Source organism: Nerophis lumbriciformis, linkage group LG26 (genome assembly GCF_033978685.3).
Source record: "Nerophis lumbriciformis linkage group LG26, RoL_Nlum_v2.1, whole genome shotgun sequence".
NCBI lineage: Eukaryota > Metazoa > Chordata > Actinopteri > Syngnathiformes > Syngnathidae > Nerophis > Nerophis lumbriciformis.
The window spans coordinates 23,602,838-23,622,500 of record NC_084573.2 but is presented as its reverse complement, the minus strand read 5'-3'; the positions used below and the strand labels follow the sequence as shown (position 1 = coordinate 23,622,500).

The 19,663-nt window shown below is 37.1% G+C and overlaps 1 protein-coding gene across 1 annotated transcript in view; it reads right to left on the bottom strand.

The window, feature by feature from the left end:
• The window catches only part of ryr3 (ryanodine receptor 3), a 307,276-nt gene that overhangs the window by 13,005 nt on the left and 274,608 nt on the right, over window positions 1-19,663 (bottom strand). The window contains exons 91-100 of the mRNA XM_061987153.2: window positions 17,447-18,732; window positions 17,322-17,374; window positions 16,158-16,320; window positions 13,122-13,208; window positions 12,849-13,049; window positions 12,646-12,776; window positions 6,707-6,749; window positions 5,180-5,307; window positions 4,934-4,994; window positions 4,715-4,861 (exon numbers count right to left, since the gene is read on the bottom strand). Of these exons, the coding sequence (XP_061843137.2) occupies window positions 4,715-4,861; window positions 4,934-4,994; window positions 5,180-5,307; window positions 6,707-6,749; window positions 12,646-12,776; window positions 12,849-13,049; window positions 13,122-13,208; window positions 16,158-16,320; window positions 17,322-17,374; window positions 17,447-18,732 (2,300 nt within the window). The remainder of the gene's footprint in view (window positions 1-4,714; window positions 4,862-4,933; window positions 4,995-5,179; window positions 5,308-6,706; window positions 6,750-12,645; window positions 12,777-12,848; window positions 13,050-13,121; window positions 13,209-16,157; window positions 16,321-17,321; window positions 17,375-17,446; window positions 18,733-19,663) is intronic.

Sequence of the window (19,663 nt, the reverse complement as noted above, 5' to 3'; positions counted from 1 at the left end):
CGCGAGCGATGCAGCTATAACATAACACCTGTAAAAATGAAGCAATGCTACCACGCTAGCAAGCGTTAGCTCGCCGGCTATGAGCCACCAAGCTGCCAACTGTCGCCAAAAGGCACCATTTAAGTTTTTTTCCCCATGGCATCCTGGATCAAGGCTTTCAGCAGCTTTTGGACGTTTGAGGTAGAAACGTAGGAAGCGCCATCATTATGAAAAGTAGCCGGCGAGTATTTTGATTCCATCCGTCCCTCTTCTTCTTCTTCTTCTTCTGGCCCACCAGGTGAATTAAGTGCTATTGCATAGTGCATAGTAGGCTACCGCCACCTACTGCACCTGAGGTGTAACTACAAGCAACATTCACAGACAGTCCCATTGCTTTTATGAGCGGTCGACCGAGTCAAAAGCCGAAAAATCCATTTGTGGCGGACGTAATTCTTTCGTGGCGGGCCGCCACAAATAAATGAATGTGTGGGAAACACTGATATATATACATATGTATATACAAATATATATATATATACATACACACATATGTGTATGTATACATACTGTATATATACATATATATATATATATATATATATATATATATATATATATATATATATATATATATACATACATATAATACCTATATATACATATATGTATATACACACATATCCCAAGGCGTTCCCAGGCCAGCCAGGAGACATAGTCTTCCCAACGTGTCCTGGGTCTTCCCCGTGGCCTCCTACCGGTCGGACATATGTATATTTATCTATATATGCACATATATAGATAAATATACGTATATATACATATATATGTGTGTGTGTGTACATCTGTATACATATACCTATATATGTGTATATATTATGTATGCATTTATATATATGTGTGTATATATATGTGTGTACTGTTTATATATATATATATATATGTGTGTGTGTGCGTGTGTATATATATATGCATATATATATATATATATATATATATTTATATACATATACAGTATATACATATACACACACACATATATATATACTGTATATATATATATATGTGTGTATGTATAAATATGTATATATATATATATATATATATGAATGCAGCTGAGATAGGCAAGCAGTATAACCCGCCCATATATACACACACACTTATATATGTATATAGTATGTATATATATGTGTGTATAGTATGTATATATATATATATGTGAATATATATATGTATGTATATATACACACACATATATATATGTATACACATATATGTATATATATACACATATATATTTATATATACACATATATATGTATATATATATATATATATATATATATATATATATATATATATATATATATATATATATATATATATATATATATATATATATATATATATATGAGATAGGCTCCAGCATCCCCCGCGACCCCCAACGGGACAAGCGGTAGAAAATGGATGGATGGATATAAATGTATATATGTGTGTATATAAATGATTGTGTGTATGTACATATATATATATATATATATATATATATATATATATATATATATATATATATATATATATATATATATATATATATATATATATATATATATATATATATATATATATGTATACATATATATGTGTATATATAAAGATATATGTGTATATATATACATACATATATGTGTATACATATATATATGTGTGTATATATACATACATATATATATTCACATATATATATACATACTATACACACATATGTATACATACTATATACACATATAAATAAACATTGATTGATTGATTGATATATATATACATGCCATATATATACACATATATACAGTATATATGCACATATATATGTATATATACACACATATATATGTATATAAATATATATACATATATACATTTACATATATACATATATTTATTTTTATATTAAATTTTTATACATATATATATATATATATATATATATATATATATATATATATATATATATATATATATATATATATATATATATATATATATATACTGTATGTGTATATATGTATGCATTTATACAAACCCCGTTTCCATATGAGTTGGGAAATTGTGTTAGATGTAAATATAAACGGAATAGAATGATTTGCAAATCATTTTCAACCCATATTCAGTTGAATATGCTACAAAGACAACATATTTGATGTTCAATCTGATAAACATTTTTTTTTGTGCAAATAATCATTAACTTTAGAATTTGATGCCAGCAACACGTGACAAAGAAGTTGGAAAAAAGGTGGCAATTAATACTGATAAAGTTGAGGAATGCTCATCAAACACTTATTTGAAACATCCCACAGGTGAACAGGCAAATTGGGAACAGGTGGGTGCCATGATTGGGTAGAAAAGTAGATTCCATGAAATGCTCAGTCATTCACAAACAAGGATGGGGCGAGGGTCACCACTTTGTCAACACATGCGTGAGCAAATTGTTGAACAGTTTAAGAAAAACCTTTCTCAACCAGCTATTGCAAGGAATTTAGGGATTTCACCATCTGCGGTCCGTAATATCATCAAAGGGTTCAGAGAATCTGGAGAAATCACTGCACGTAAGCAGCTAAGCCCGTGACCTTCGATCCCTCAGGCTGTACTGCATCAACAAGCGACATCAGTGTGTAAAGGATATCACCACATGGGCTCAGGAACACTTCAGAAACCCACCGTCAGTAACTACAGTTGGTCGCTACATCTGTAAGTGCAAGTTAAAACTCTCCTATGCAAGGCGAAAACCGTTTATCAACAATACCCAGAAACGCCGTCGGCTTCGCTGGGCCTGAGCTCATCTAAGATGGACTGATACAACGTGGAAAAGTGTTCTGTGGTCTGACGAGTCCACATTTCAAATTGTTTTTGGAAACTGTGGACGTCGTGTCCTCCGGACCAAAGAGGAAAAGAACCATCCGGATTGTTATAGGCGCAAAGTTGAAAAGCCAGCATCTGTGATGGTATGGGGTGTATTAGTGCCCAAGACATGGGTAACTTACACATCTGTGAAGGCGCCATTAATGCTGAAAGGTACATACAGGTTTTGGAGCAACATATGTTGCCATCCAAGCAACGGTACCGTGGACGCCCCTGCTTATTTCATCAAGACAATGCCAAGCCACGTGTTACATCAACGTGGCTTCATAGTAAAAGAGTGCGTGTACTAGACTGGCCTGCCTGTAGTCCAGACCTGTCTCCCATTGAAAATGTGTGGCGCATTGTGAAGCCTAAAATACCACAACGGAGACCCCCGGACTGTTGAACAACTTAAGCTGTACATCAAGCAAGAATGGGAAAGAATTCCACCTGAGAAGCTTAAAAAATGTGTCTCCTCAGTTCCCAAACGTTTACTGAGTGTTGTTAAAAGGAAAGGCCATGTAACACAGTGGTGAACATGCCCTTTCCCAACTACTTTGGCACGTGTTGCAGCCATGAAATTCTAAGTTAATTATTATTTGCAAAAAATAAAATAAAGTTTATGAGTTTGAACATCAAATATCTTGTCTTTGTAGTGCATTCAATTGAATATGGGTTGAAAAGGATTTGCAAATCATTGTATTCCGTTTATATTTACATCTAACACAATTTCCCAACTCATATGGAAACGGGGTTTGTATATACACATATATACATATATATACATTTCATATATATATACACTTATACAGTACATATATACACACACATATATACATATATACACATATATGTATATAAACATATATATGTGTGTGTATATATGTACATATATATGTGTGTATATATGTGTACATACATATACCTATATATGTGTATATATATATATATATATATATATATATATATATATATATATATACGTATGCATATATACATATGTGTGTGTAAAAATGCACTATTTATATATATATATATATATATATATATATATATATATATATATATATATATATATATATATATATATATATATATATATATATATATACATACATACATACATACATACACACACAAAATGTTGTCAGTCTATCCGTGTTGGCCCTGTGATGAGGTGGCGTCTTGTCCAGGGTGTACACTGCCTTCCGCCCGAATGCAGCTGAGATAGGCTCCAGCACCCCCCGCGACCCCAAAAGGGACAAGCGGTAGAAAATTGATTGATGGATATAAATGTACAGTATATATATGTGTATATACTGTATATGATTCGGGAGATATATACATACATATATATATATATATATATACATACATATATATATATATATATATATATGATTCGGGAGATATATACATACATATATATATATATATATATATATATATATATATATATATATATACATATATATACTGTATATACATATATACTGTATATACATATATATATATATATATATATATATATATATATATATATATATATATATATATACACATACATATGATTACAGAAGAGAAAACCATAGTTACTGGGATGACGGGCACAATCACAACTGTCGTGACATTGGCGGAGCAGAGCCACATTTGACAAGAGTGTATGAAATAATCCCGACCGCTTTTCGTCAAATGTGAAGAAATACAAATGACACATTCGTCCCTGATTGTCACTCAAAAACTGACGAGACTGTAATAGAATATGCTAATGAAGACAAACCAAACACATTGAAAGAGCGTCTTCTGTCCTCTGGCTCCCCCTGCTGGTGCCGACACGTACCTGCTTGCCGTTGTGTGTGACAGAAGTCAGGATGGTGCGGAGGGTCTTGAAGCTCATGGCGATGTCCAGCAGGTGGGCGGCAAAGAAGAAGTTGTTGAAATGTCCAAAAATGGACATGGTGGTGTACCAGATCAGGTAGAGGAAGGACTGCAAAATGAAATAGATCACTTTGTTGTCTTCAAACAGGTTTTATTATCGTTGGACTCCACTCTGACTTACATTGTCCGTCAGAACCACTCCCAGCTTCCAAATGTGGTATTTGGTGTCGATGGAGCTTAGCCTGCGACACAAAAGCACACATCAGCACCGACGGTACAATGAGACAGTAATGCAGACAACCACAATGTAGCCCACCAGGCATCGTTTGGATTTGTTTCATTCTTACTAATTAATATGTGTACGAGAGCACAACCTGGTGGATAACTTGGCGCGTTGCGAGCACATCAAGCAGGAATGTGGTCTCACCAAGAAAGCAGAGACGCCTCCTTCTCGACCGTCTCCACTGTGGGGTCAAAGTCCAGAGCGCTCTTATCAAGGCCTAACAGCTCGGCGATGCGCTCGGCTCCATACAGGTCGCCATATTTGTTGATCACCTACACAAACACGTTAGATACACACATCGTACGGTCACCACACTGGGATTCCAGAAAATGAGGACACTCGGCCCAGCAATGAGATAAAATGGTACTCAAATCTGAAACAAAGATGCCTTATAGTTGATTTATCTTTTACAGTTTTGCTCCCAAATGCTCTCAATTTAGTGAAAAACAATTAAAACCAGTATATATTTGCATACAACAATTTAAGAATGATTCGGAGTGCATGAAAAAGTTGCTCTCTTAAACCATATCGTTATTTATGAACAAGCATGTTGCAGAACAGAAGCAGTGTTGTACAGTAATAACAGTAAAGAGCAAACTGCTTAGTCAGCATCATTAGCACTGAGCACGGATGAGTTCACTGCAAACAACAATTGTAACACGCTAATTAACACAACGAACATTTAAAAGCCCATTCAGATGTCAATAAAGCTGCTGGATGCTTCCTGTAGAGGTAATAAAACTAGCACTAGGAGGTTGCCTTCGGCCACAGCTGTTAGTGCCGATGTTTTGACGTTATCTGACTTTGTAGCCCACACTTGTCAACTATAGCACACTTGATGTTGATTTAATGAGACAATACTGCTTTTATGTCACTTTAACATAAAATTATGTATTGTGTTACGACATAGGTGTTTTGTTTCAATCGATAGCAATAATTATTGACAGTTTTTTAATGACCTATTGAGAATAAGGATCAGGAAAAAATATATTAAATGTAAACATTTTGATTATAATCCCCTCAGCTATCAATACAAGAAGGAAAAGAAAACACAACCATGTCACAACACTTTAACAATGTAAACTTTATTCTAAAATCACATTTAACACTTAACAATAACTTCTTAAAATTAGGTGCAAAAATAAGGAATATGTAATAAATGTTTAAGAAAATGTAACAAAATACTGAAAAGTGTGAAACTGTAAACATAGAGAAACCTGAGAAGAACTATGTTCTGCAAGTTTAGTGCCAGGATGTTACAGCTGTGCTCTAAAGGGTGAGCGCGGCTAAAGTGGTGTGGTCTTTAGTCTGACTACAGTCTGTTTTTAAAATAAATAAAAAACTGCCATATTGTGGAGGTGACTTTTTATGTTTTATCCAAAATGTATTCGCTCTCTGCAGCACTCATTTTTACTTTCTCTTTTCATTCCATGCAAAGAATCAACTGCGAGACAACAAGATGGAGGCGGAGCATTCAGGTAGTTTCACTTTACACATCGAGACTTTGTTAAGGCGGAGTATTCAGGTGGTTTTACTTTACATTTCAAAACTTAATTAAGGCGGAGCGTTCAGGTGGTTTCACTTTACACTTCAATACTTTATTAAGGTGGAGCATTCAGGTGGTTACACTTTACTCTTCCAAAAAAAATGGCATTAAAAGTTTTCACTCACCTTGCGTTTGATGAACTTGTCCCAGTAGTTGCTGGGGAACGATCTGAAGGACAAAATGAAGAAGCAAAGTTGAGATCTAACATGTGGGGGGGGGGGGGGGGTTGGGGGGGGGGAGACTTACTGTAGACATGAGCTTTATACAAAAAAATATTTATTTACAGTATCTTTATATTCCAAAATGCCAAAAAAGATCAACTGACTGACACAGCTATGATCACATGACCTTGGACCCACACCTATCATGTGTCACATCAGTCAGAAAATGCAAGTGAATATTCAATCAATCAATCAATCAAAGTTTATTTATATAGCCCTAAATCACAAGTGTCTCAATATTGACAAATATTTCAAACAAAGAAATAAATACCCCCATAGCAACCATACATACCGTACTATGCCCCCTAGTAGCTGTAAACCGACATCTTATTGGCTGTTTAATACAATTTGTCAATCAATCAATCAATCAATCAATCAATCAAAGTTTACTTATATCGCCCTAAATCACGAGTGTCTCAAAGGGCTGCACAAGCCACAACAACATCCTCGGCTCAGATCCCACGTCAGGGCAATAACCTCTCAACTCCTTACTTAAATATTTTTCCCGGTGTACTTTTGTATTACCAGTTCCAATTTGATCAATGCTATCATTTGCCATTAAAAGGTGAATCAATATGTCACTACCCAGTAGTACAGTACCTTAGTTTTCATTGTAATTGTTCCAAAATACTAGGGCAGCAGCGATTGATTATTCTAGTAATCGAGTAATCTATCAACTAGTTTGTTCGATTAATCGAGTCATCTAATTTAACCCACTTTATATTATGGACAATACACAACAATGTTTGAGGATGTCCTAACCTTTATTCTTTTTTTCCTAACAAATGCACGTCGTCAACAGTGAACTTGCACTTTTAAACAACATGTGTGAATTATTCAACATTTTAAAGTCCGCTGTTCACCACTAACGCTATGATGTGCGCTCTATTTTAACGCCCTTCTGGTAAACTATGTCTGCACATTTAAAGTTCCGGGCACTCCATGGGGTCCAAATTGTATCCATTTTTAATAGTTCCACTCAAACGATTAATCAAAGTGACAGAATATAAATCAAAGATGAATCAATAATCCTTGCAGCCCTACAAAAAGACTGAATCGTACAAAAACCGAAGCAATTTTACTTGTAAGAAATATTGAAAGTTCAATTAATCTGTTCTAGACACCCAAAAATATAAACACAAACATTTTATAGAAATACATGCAGACAACAAGGTAAAATACACCTAAATGATAAATGAAATGGATAAAAAATTAATTTACTAAGACTCTTGCTGACGAAGACGACAATGAGAAAACTCATTTATTTGGTCAGGCTTTTAATGAGCTACTCTTGGACTGCTGTGATTTTTATCTTGCCTTTTAAATTATTTTATATTGTACATTTCTAATGTGTTTTTATATTGTATATTTATATTGTATATTATATTGTGTTTTCATATTGTATATTTATATTGTGTTTTTATATTGTATATTTATGTGTTTTTATATTGTACATTAATGTGTTTTTATATTGTATATTTATCATGTGTTTTTATATTGTATATTTACATTGTGATATTTGGAAATTTATATTGTGTTTTTATATTGTATATTTATATTGTGTTTTTATATTGTATATGTATAATGTGATTTTATATTGTATATTTACAGTATACAGTGTTTCCCACAGGACAGGCATCTATTTGTGGTGGTGTGGTTGGGGGGCAGCGGCGGCAGCGGCGATGACCAAGAAGAACGCGGAGTTGGAATATAATTACAACACTTTATGTACATATTTATATACAGATTTGAACAATTAGTTATTCACTGAAATATATTTATTAATTATGGTTCTTACAAAAAATATATCTTATAAAATATAAAAGCTAAAATGTCTCTTAAAGCTCTGCCCCTTTAATTAGTGCATACATCATCTGTGTGAAGGAGTGAACATCCAACATTAGAATGTATTACTAACGAGCAGAAGCGCTCTATGTACAGTGCCGTCTAACCTTAAGCGGCAGCAGCTCAACACATGCAGGGTTCAACGTTAAGCTTTTTTTCTACTTGCCCGACTTCTCAAATCTACTTGCCCCAATATTTTTACTTGTCCTGCCTAGGATTTTTTCTGGCTGCGTAGTGCTCATGGCTTATATCTTACTAAAATCCTTCCCGTTGACTACTTACAACACTACACAGTATTTATTATTATTATTATTATCTATAATTACATTTAAATGGCATTGCATACATGTAAAATTAAATGCTATTTCACATTATTTGACCAGTAGCAGTTACACCCATCTGAACAGATCAGCCACCTGTTTAAAGCCCGATCACAGTTGAAATCTTGAAATGAAGGGCCTTTAATGGCCAAAACATTAACCTCGACAACATTTTAACTGCTGGTTGGCTCAGATTGTATTCTTTTCATTGCATTCACATGCTGCAGTGGACAGTGGACAATTTAGCTTCAGTATTAATGCAGTATCTCAAGCACCGTCTCCACGTGTGTTTATTGACAACAGGGTTATAACCTGGACACGTTAGCTCGTCGGTATGGTAACAGGTAGTGATGGGTTGATGAGGCTTCATGAAGCGTTTTTGACACATTGCAAAACTGTATTGATTCTGTGTCGAATACTGTGTCACTAAATACTGACATCTGCTGGACATTAAAAATCCCTACAGGCAACCTATGGACCGACTCAACTGACACTGATTTTATGACCTAGTATATACAATAATATAAACCAAGTCATTGTATTTCATTTAGGATTATTTCATAACTTCATTTAAATAAAAATATATTTTTTAATCTTTTTTAGATACAGTCAATAAATAATGTGAACATGTATCATAACATGGAAATCTAAGAGAACGTGTTGTGAATGAGGATGCTTGTGGACCTGGACATTTTTATTTTTTTTTACACATTTTTATTACAAAAAAACCCTGTTTTTCCAACTTATTCAATTTTAGACGCTTTCTCTTCTTAGTTATTTCTCCGGCTGTAGAAAAGACCCGCTCACAGGGCACAGAGGAGGCGTCAGTGCGACACGGTTCGCGTATCGGTCACGTGACCAAAACAGCTCATGATCGGTCACGTGACTTTCTAAAAGCGGTACGCGCACCGACACAGGGTTTTGCTTTATGAGCTCGACGCATGCGCCGATGCATCGGTGTTGCCGGACCCATCACTATTAACACGTGACTGTTACTACGTGCGTCTGCCCAGGCCACCACACCGTCAGTGAAACGCTCGGTGAAATCGCGGATTAACGTTAAATATATGACGAGCCGCGAGCGATGCAGCTATAACCTATCTACCTATAACCTATATTATCCTCGTATTTTGATCCCGTCCGTCCGTCCCTCTTCTTCTTCTTCTGGCCCACCAGAAGATTTTGGCGGAGTTACAATGCATAGTAGGCTACCGCCACCTACTGCACCGGAGTTGTAACTACAAGCTCCATTCACAGACAGAGTCCCATTGCTTTTATGAGCGGTCGAGCGAGTCAAAAGCCCAAAAATCCATTTGTGGCGGACGTAATTCTTTCGTGGCTGTCCGCCACAAATAAATGAATGTGTGGGAAACACTGGTATATGTATAATGTGTTTTTATGTTATATATTTATGTGTTTTTATATTGTATATTAATGTGTTTTTATATTGTATATTTATCATGTGTTTTTATATTGTATATTTACATTGTGATATTTGGAAATTTATATTGTGTTTTTATATTGTATATTTATATTGTGTTTTTATATTGTATATGTATAATGTGATTTTATATTGTATATTTACAGTATATGTATAATGTGTTTTTATGTTATATATTACAATGTGTTTTTATATTGTATATTTATATTGTGTTTTTATATTTTGTATTTATAATGTGTCTTTATATTGTATATTTATAATGTGTTTTTATATTGTATATACAGTATACTTATATTGTGTTTTTATATTGTATGTTTGTATTGTATATTTATAATGTATTTTTATATTGTATATTTATATTGTGTTTTTATATTGTATATTTATGTTGCGTTTTTATATTGTATGTTTATATTGGCATTTTATATTGTATATTTACAGTATATTTATACTACGTTTTTATATTTATATTGTGTTTTTATATTGTATATTTGTAATGTGTTTTATATTGTATATTTACAGTATATTTATATTGTGTTTTTATATTGTATATTTATATTGTGTTTGTATATTTATATTGTGTTTTTATATTGTATATTTATGTTGTCATTTTATATTCTTCGTAATTACAGATATTTTGACTGTGTTGTGAAGCACTTTGTGGCCTTTTGTGTGTTGAAGAGGTGCTGTACAAATAAATGTTACTTACAGAGGGGATAGAAGAGTCACATGGATGCATTTGCATTGGGTTCTCAAAGTCAAGAGTGTTTCTCACCTTCTTTAGCAACTTTCTTTGTACCAATTGTGGCTTATTTTGCAGGCACCAACATGTGGGAGTCTTAGTTTTGGGCGATTCCGGGGGAAAAACAGACTAGTTTGTCGGGATGAATTTAGATTATTAGATGTACGACAACTCAGACGGTACACGAAAACGGGGGTTGCTTGGATACTTTACTTTGGGCGATACTACAAATGTGGGTATTGATCCAATACCAATTAGGTACATGGGAACCATTGGTCATACCAATGCGCATACTAATATATAATACATAAATGTTCAATATCATTGAATGATTCAATATTTGATCACAATCATAATCTTGCCCTCCTATTTCCAGGGATCTACTGTATTTCCTGAGTTTGTAAGCAACAAGAAAAACGGAAAGTATATTTTTTGATGATAAAAAAATATGGATCTAACCACAGTCGTATTGATAATATACTGATACTACACCTGGTATCGTTACTGTCGATATTTGTGTCGATCTGTCCAATTTGTTTACATTCAAGAGCTCTACCAGTGATGACACTTGTAAAAAATGTAGTTTATTTGCCGCCATAAAAGTGCTTTTACACTGTGAAGGGACGTTAGCCGCTAGCGAGAATGTTATATCACGTTGGGGACGCGTTTGTTTGCTTGTCGCTGTCAAATTTGCAAGATACAGCCAGAATGTGTCCTCAACATGCATTATCACGATATAATGAGAGTATTAAAATCTCTATCGCCTGTCAAATTTATGTTATTTATATTGTAAATCGCCTATGTCAAGGGTTCTTAACTTTTTTGACCTCGGGGCCCAACTTTTCCATGACAGAGGAAATATTAATATTAATATTATAAATCTCAAATATTAACACTGAATAAGGAATCTTACTCTTGATTTTAATCGAATTCAATAATTATATCTAGATACAGTTTAACAACATAAAGGATATGAAAGCATGTGTTAATCAAGATTATTATCAAGGCTTAGGTCAGGCTGATTACAAAAATAAATAATCAAATATACTGCAAAAGACGTGAGTTAAAACTGCTGAAAAAAATATATTTACATACAATTACGCAGTGCTAAAATAAATAATATTTAACTAAATCAATAACATATAATAATGTATTCATAAATAAACTGTCAATAAAATTTAAGTGCAAATGAAAATACAGCTTCACCACCTTAGTCATATTTTTTGCGCTTAAGAAACTTCTCTGACTTTAGCTCCAGACTTCTTCTGTTTGTTTGAGATTGTCATTACTGCCACAAGTGGTGGAAAAGTGTATTACAACTGCGGCTTATACGGACCACAGCTGAGAAAGCGATATTTTTTGCCCGCCCTCTAGGGGGCGCTCATGGCCCAACAATGGTGAGGAAACACTGGCCCCTATCGCACAACCCTAGTGCTGTACATGAAATAAAAATGTACAATATTTATGATATTCCAAGGTTCAAAGTAGCCTGACTCACGGGGTGTTGATGACAAGTCGATCCCACTGGCCTTTGATGTCCTCATCAGACGGTTGCTCGGTGATGTAAAGTCCATCAAACTCCAGCTTCCTGGCGATCTCCTTCTCTCGCTTGAACACCACCAAAGGAACCTTCCAGTGGAAACAAGTCAGACGTTATAAACAGAACACTTGGACAATTGGCGCCCGGGTGAACACGCCCACCTTCAGGCAGTGGTAGCCCACTAAACACACGAGGGAGATGATGGTGTGGAACACGGCCAGGAAGCGCAGAGTCGGCAACATGTATCCCGTGCTCTCCTGCAGGACAAACTCGTCCATGTCGAAGAACGTGTCCTCGTCGTCCTTGTCCTTGGCGCCCCAGCTGTTTTCCTCGTCTCCCTCGTCCTCGGCATCCTCGGTGACCTGCAATATAATATTTGACAATTTCTTCCAAGTAGTTTCATCTAAATAGTCCTGGGTAGAATTTTTAATTACCTTGTAGAAGAGCAGGATGAAGTTGATGGCGAAACACACGAACAGAGCCAGGAAACGCAAATTGTAGAAGTTGCGAGCCAGATAATTCTGAAAAGACACAGTTCAACACTAATAGACATACAATTTCACATTTGCATATGACAGTGTTCAGAATTGATCAGCTTTCACGAGGGGTGCACAAAAAAATCGATTCACATCCAAATTGCCATTCTTATTCATCCCGATTCTAAATCAATTCATCATTTTCCAAAATCGATGTCGTGGTCAAAAGTTGTGAAGGACATAATGTCATGGCTGTCTTAAGTTTCCAATAATTTCTACAACTCTTATTTTTTTGTGATAGAGTGATTGGAGCACATACTTGTTGGTCACAAAAAACATTCATGAAGTTTGGTTCTTTTATGAATTTATTATGGGTCTACTGAAAATGTGACCAAATCTGCTGGGTCAAAAGTATACATACAGCAACATACATTATCCATTTTGGTGATGTAGAAAAGTTACAATCAAATCAAATTAGCTTCATGGCATGGCCTCTTAACTTCATGTGAGTGATTAATATTGACAACACCTGTTGACTTCTCTGAGCCCATTTAAATAGGGCTCACATGATGCAGTCATTAGACTCGGTTACAAACGCGACAATGGGAAAGTCAAAGGAACTCAGCACATATCTGAAAAAACGAATCAGTGACTTGAACAAGTCGGGAAAGTCACTTAGAGCCATTTCAAAGCAGCTCAAGGTCCCAAGAGCAACTGTGCAGACAATTGTTTGCATGTATAAAGTGTATGGCACAGTTTTGTCACTGCCATGATCAGGAAGAAAACGCAAGCTATCACCTGCTGCTGAGAGAAAATTGGTCAGGATGATCAAGAGTCAACCGAGAACCACCAAAAAGACAGGTGTCAGTGTCCACAGTCAAGCTTGTTTTGCATCGCCATGGACTGAGAGGCTACCATGCAAGAAGGAAGCCCTTGCTCCAGAAGCGACACCTTAAGGCTTGTCTAAAGTTTGCTGCTGATCACATGGACAAAGATAAGACCTTCTGGAGGAAAGTTCTGTGGTCAGATGAAACAAAAATTGAGCTGTTTGGCCACAATACCCAGCAATATGTTTGGAGCAGAAAAGTTGAGGCTTTAATCCCAGGAACACCGTCAAGCATGGTGGTGGTAGTGTTATGCTCTGGGCCTGTTTTGCTGCCAATGGAACTTGTGCTTTACAGAGGGTAAATAGGACAATGAAAAAGGAGGATTACCTCCAAATTCTTCAGGACAACCTAAAATCATCAGTTGGGTTGGGTCTTGGTCGCAGTTGGGTGTTCCAACAGGACAATGACCCCAAACAGACATCAAAAGTGGTAAAGGAATGGCTAAATCAGGCTAGAATTAAGGTTTTAGAATGGTCTTCCCAAAGTCCTGACTTAAACCCCATTGAGAACATGTGGACAATGCTGAAGAAACAAGTCCATGTCAGAAAACCAACAAATTTAGCTGAACTGCACCAATTTTGTCAAGAGGAGTGGTCAAAAATCCAACCAGAAGCTTGCCAGAAGCTTGTGGATGGCTATCAATAGCGCCTTATTGCAGTGAAACTCGCCAATGGACATGTAGCCAAATATTAACATTGCTGTATGTATACTTTTGACCCAGCAGATTTGGTCACATTTTCAGTAGACCCATAATAAATTCATAAAAGAAACAAACTTCATGAATGTTTTGGTGACCAACAAGTATGTGCTCCAATCACTCTATCACAAAAAAATAAGTTGTAGAAATTATTGGAAACTCAAGACAGCCATGACATTATGTTCTTTACAAGTGTATGTAAACTTTTGACCACGACTGTATGTATATATGAATGTGTATATATGAATATACATGTATACATACACAACACTAAATTGTCCCTAGTGTGTAAATGTGAGTGTCAATGTTGTCTGTCTATATCAGGGGTCCCCAAACTACGGCCCAAGTCCCAAGTTTAAAAATAATAATAAATAAATAAATGCTTTTCTCTTTATTATTATTTTTAAATCTGTCCTTTCTAATCCATTTTCTACCCCCTGGGAGGTGAGGGGAGCAGTGGGCAGCAGCGGTGCCGCGCCCGGGGATCATTTTTGGTGATTTAACCCCCAATTCCAACCCTTGATGCTGAGTGCCAAGCAGGGAGGTAATGGGTCCCATTTTTATAGTCTTTGGTATTACTCGGCCGGGGTTTGAACTCACAACCTACCGATCTCAGGGCGGACAGTTCGCTAGTTTTTAGTATTTTTTCCTAAAATTTACTCTTTTTAGCTGTCAGCTCTTATTTGCAGTGTGATAACAATATCAAACAAACAGAACAAGTGTGGAGCTAAAGTTATAGAGGAGTTTCTTAAGCACAAAAACTATGACTTTAGTGGCGAAGCTGTATTTTCATTTGCATTTTAATTTTATTGACAGTTTAGTTAATAAACATCCATCCATCCATCCATCCATTTTCTACCGCTTGTCCCGTTCAGGGTCGCAGGGGTGCTGGAGCCTATCTCAGTTGCATTCGGGCGGAAGGCGGGGTACACCCTGGACAAGTCGCCACCTCATCACAGGGCCAGCACAGATAGACGGACAACATTCACACTCACATTTACACACTAGGGCCCATTTACTGTTGCCAATCAACCTATCCCCAGGTGCATGTCTTTGGAGGTGGGAGGAAGCCGGAGTACCCGGAGGGAACCCACGCAGTCACGGGGAGAACATGCAAACTCCACACAGAAAGATCCCGAGCGCAGGATCGAACCCTGGACCTTCGTATTGTGAGGCAGACGCACTAACCCCTGTTACCCCGTGCTGCCGTTAATAAACATATTCATTATTAATTTAGGTTATTTATATTAGCACAACATAATTGTATGTAAATTGTTTTGTGATAATATTTAAGTGTGCCCTGGGCCCCTCTGTGGTGGAAAAGTTGGGCCCTGAGGTCAAAAAAAACTTCTGGAATAGAAGTGGAAGAAGTAGATGTGTTGTTAAAAGATATAGAAAACGTGTGCTTACCAGCATTTTGGTCAGATAGACATCAAGTGTGGCAAAGACATTGGACATGAAGGCAGGTGAAGATTCTTTGGGTTGACTTGATTTTATTTTGGGTTTCTCCCCACTTGCTGGCTCCTTGGCTTCCTCCGTCTTTGGTTGGTCCTCCTTCTCCCGCTTCTCTAAGCTGTGGGAAGTCACGGATGTTATCTGACCTGCTTTTGTTCCTCACATTTCGCATCCTCTAAATAAGGGGTGTCAAACTCACTTTAGCTCTAAAAAAAATCCATCCCCAAGAGGGCCGGACTGGTAAAATCATGGCGTGATAACTTAAAAATAAAGACAACTTCCGATTGTTTTCTTTGGTTAAAAATAGATCAGGCACATTCTGAAAATTTAAAAAACTTTTTTTTTTTTCACACTTACATGTTGCGGTTAATAGTATTTTATCTTTATTTGTTGTTATTTATACTTTCTGAATAAATGATGTGATTATGTTCATCAGTCAAATAGGTGGGATTGAGTCTGGCAGAGTTTTAAAATGCTCCCATTAGTGTTATTTTTTAATTTATGAGAAGAATATATGGATAATATCAAAATCAAATTACCAGATGTTATTAATGTAATTTCCTCAACTGATATACAGACATCATGTGGTTTATTCTGTACACAAGTAGCATCATCTACAAAAAACGTGTGAATTTGGACTTCTTTCATTATTCACATATGAAGTTAAAGGGGATACATATTGTTTCTGCATATGTATGTGCACCCAGAAAATGTGTCCCCAGTCCTTAAAGATTATAAAAGCATTTATTTGAGTAGAAATGTCACAGGTTACATTATCAACATCTTTGACAATCAAGACAGGAAGGTAACAATCCACATTTTGTATACTATCACTAATAAGTAGCGTAAGTACGTAGTGTCCAAACACGGAAGTATTTTAACACGGCACATAACTCCGCCCCCTCTGAAATCATGCGCCGCTGACAGGGGACACAAAGAATTGCTATAGCGACATCCAGTGGACACATTTAGAACAGCAGTTTCTTCCATTCCATTCCAAAATTTTAGCTCATTTTTATACTCAGCAAATTAATCTCACGGGCCGAGTAAAACCTGTTTGTGGTCCTGATCCGGCACACGGGCCGTACGTTTGACACACATGCTCTAAGTGTTACTCACTCGGCTTTCTCGGGTTCGCTCTCAGGGGAGTCATCGGCCTTGGACGTCGCTTTCTGCATCACACAGAGAGGAATAATAAATGTTGAGAAGAAGAATAAAAAAGTTCTCGTTTGGTTGGAACAAACCTCCTTGTGGTCCGTGCTGGAGGCCTCGGCGTTGAGCTCCGAAACATCCCCCAGACCGGGCTCCACGTGCTTCCCGCCTTCCTTCTTGGGTACGTTCAGCATCTCCAACAAGGTGTCGACCTCTGCTATGTCCGCCGCCGGAACCACGGCGGCGTCCGAGCCTCCGGAAGACTCTACGGCCTCGACTTTCTCTCCCTCCGTGGAGTCTCCGTGAATGCCAAACTGCGTGGGGTCAGGCATGTTCCCCAGGATGTCCGTCACTTTGATGTTCTTGGCGCCTTCCACCAAGCCGCCGCCGAACATGGAGGACCAGACGACGTGGAAGAAGCCAAAGACGAGGCTATAGATCCCTTTGAAGAAGCCCGTGAAGAGCATCCAGAAGAAGGAGAAGAAGCATGTGACCATCTCCTTTATGGTCAGCTTCTTCAGTTTTTTGAGCTTCTTGCGGATGTTTTTGACCGACACGTTTTGGCGTGCGTGGACTATCCTCTTCTTCACCGAGCGGCATGCCGAGGTAAAGGCGGACATCGACTCTGCGGTACCGTCGTCCTCTTCAGCCAGCTCCTGCAGGATGGCGAATCCTTCCTCCTCTTCCTCCTCCTCGGGTTGCTCCACAGCGTCGGGCTCAGAGATCTGCGAGGCCAGTTGCATCTCAAAGATGGTGTCCTCGCAGAAGTTGACGAACATCTCCATCTTCTCGCTCTCACCTCCCTCGTTGACCACGTCGAAGATGAACTGGCGTTTGGACTCCTTCACCTGCGGCTTCTCCCACTGCTCCCGGCTGGACTCGCTGATCTCAAAGTACACCCTCTCGATGCGCTTGGCGCTGCCGTTGATCTCGATGCGGCCCAGATAAGGCTCGAAGTAGCTCAGCACGCTCTCGGCCAGGTCCAAGAAGGTGGCCAGCCGCGTGTCGTGCGGCATGTGCTCCGACAGGTTGGTCAGCAGCACGGCCACGTTGAAGCCGATGTCCTTGGCCGGTTCGTGGAATCGCTCCACAAACTCCTTGTAGTTGAACATGTCGTTCTCGTCGGCGTCGGCACACGAGAGCAGGAAGTCGATCTCCGACTGGCTGTACTGCTTCTGGCTCTCCATTGACTTCTGGAACTCCTTCTTGGAGATGACGCCCTTACATTCGGGGTCGTACTCCCTGAAGTTGTCGGATGTGGTCAGGTCCTTCAGCTTGAGGAACATGTCAAAGAATTTTAGGATCATCTCAACATTGTTGGAGGACTCCATAAGGGTGTCGACCATCTGCTTCCCGATGGTTCCATTGACAACATTGCCTGGGGAGGAAATGCACATTTGCATTAAGTGCACCTGCAGTTAGAATAATACATACCGTATTTTCCGGACTATAAGCTGCTACATTTTACCTAAGCTTTGAACCCTGCGGCTTTATACAAAGGTGCGGAAAATCTATGGATTTGTTTTTGCTAATGACTAAATTATGGAATGGATTAAGCAAAGAAATCAGACAATGTACAAAAAAAACTGTTCAAACTCAAAGTGTTTACAAAGTACAAGGAAGAAGAATCCCAATAAACGTCTTCAACCTTATTAAAAAAGAAAATCTTACTCATCTCATAAATGATGAATAAAGACATCAATGACTTTTCTGTTTTGTTTGATCAGCCGTTTTTTCTGCCGTTTGGAAACAATTAAGGTATAAAATATTTCTATGTCAATATCTCATTTCACAACGTATGGTATACACTTGCGACTTATATTCCGGTACAGAAATTACATGAACATTTGTTTTTTTCTTCTAAAATGTAGTGGGTGCAGCTTATAGTCCTGAAAATACGGTAATGTGATGACATTAAAACCCTTTATGTATTAAATCAAACATTTTTAAATTCAATGATTTAGTGCAATTGCAAACAGCTAGAATTATGTATAAACTATAACCTGCAACCCAAAAATTTACTACAATTGTTCTCAACAAAAGAGGAGAAATATAACCTTAGAGAAAAAGTTAATTTACACATTTAAAACCCTTAGTGTATCAATATGTGGAAATTAAATTATGGAATGGCTTAAGCAAGTAAATTAAACAACATACTCACACAGGAGTGGCCAAAGTGCGTCCCACAACTAATTTTTTAATGGCCCACGACACATTCAAAAAATAATATTACAAAAAAACATTAAAAAGTGGGATAAAAAAACAAACAGGTGCAAAGTAACAAGAAAATGGCGCAATATTGACACTAA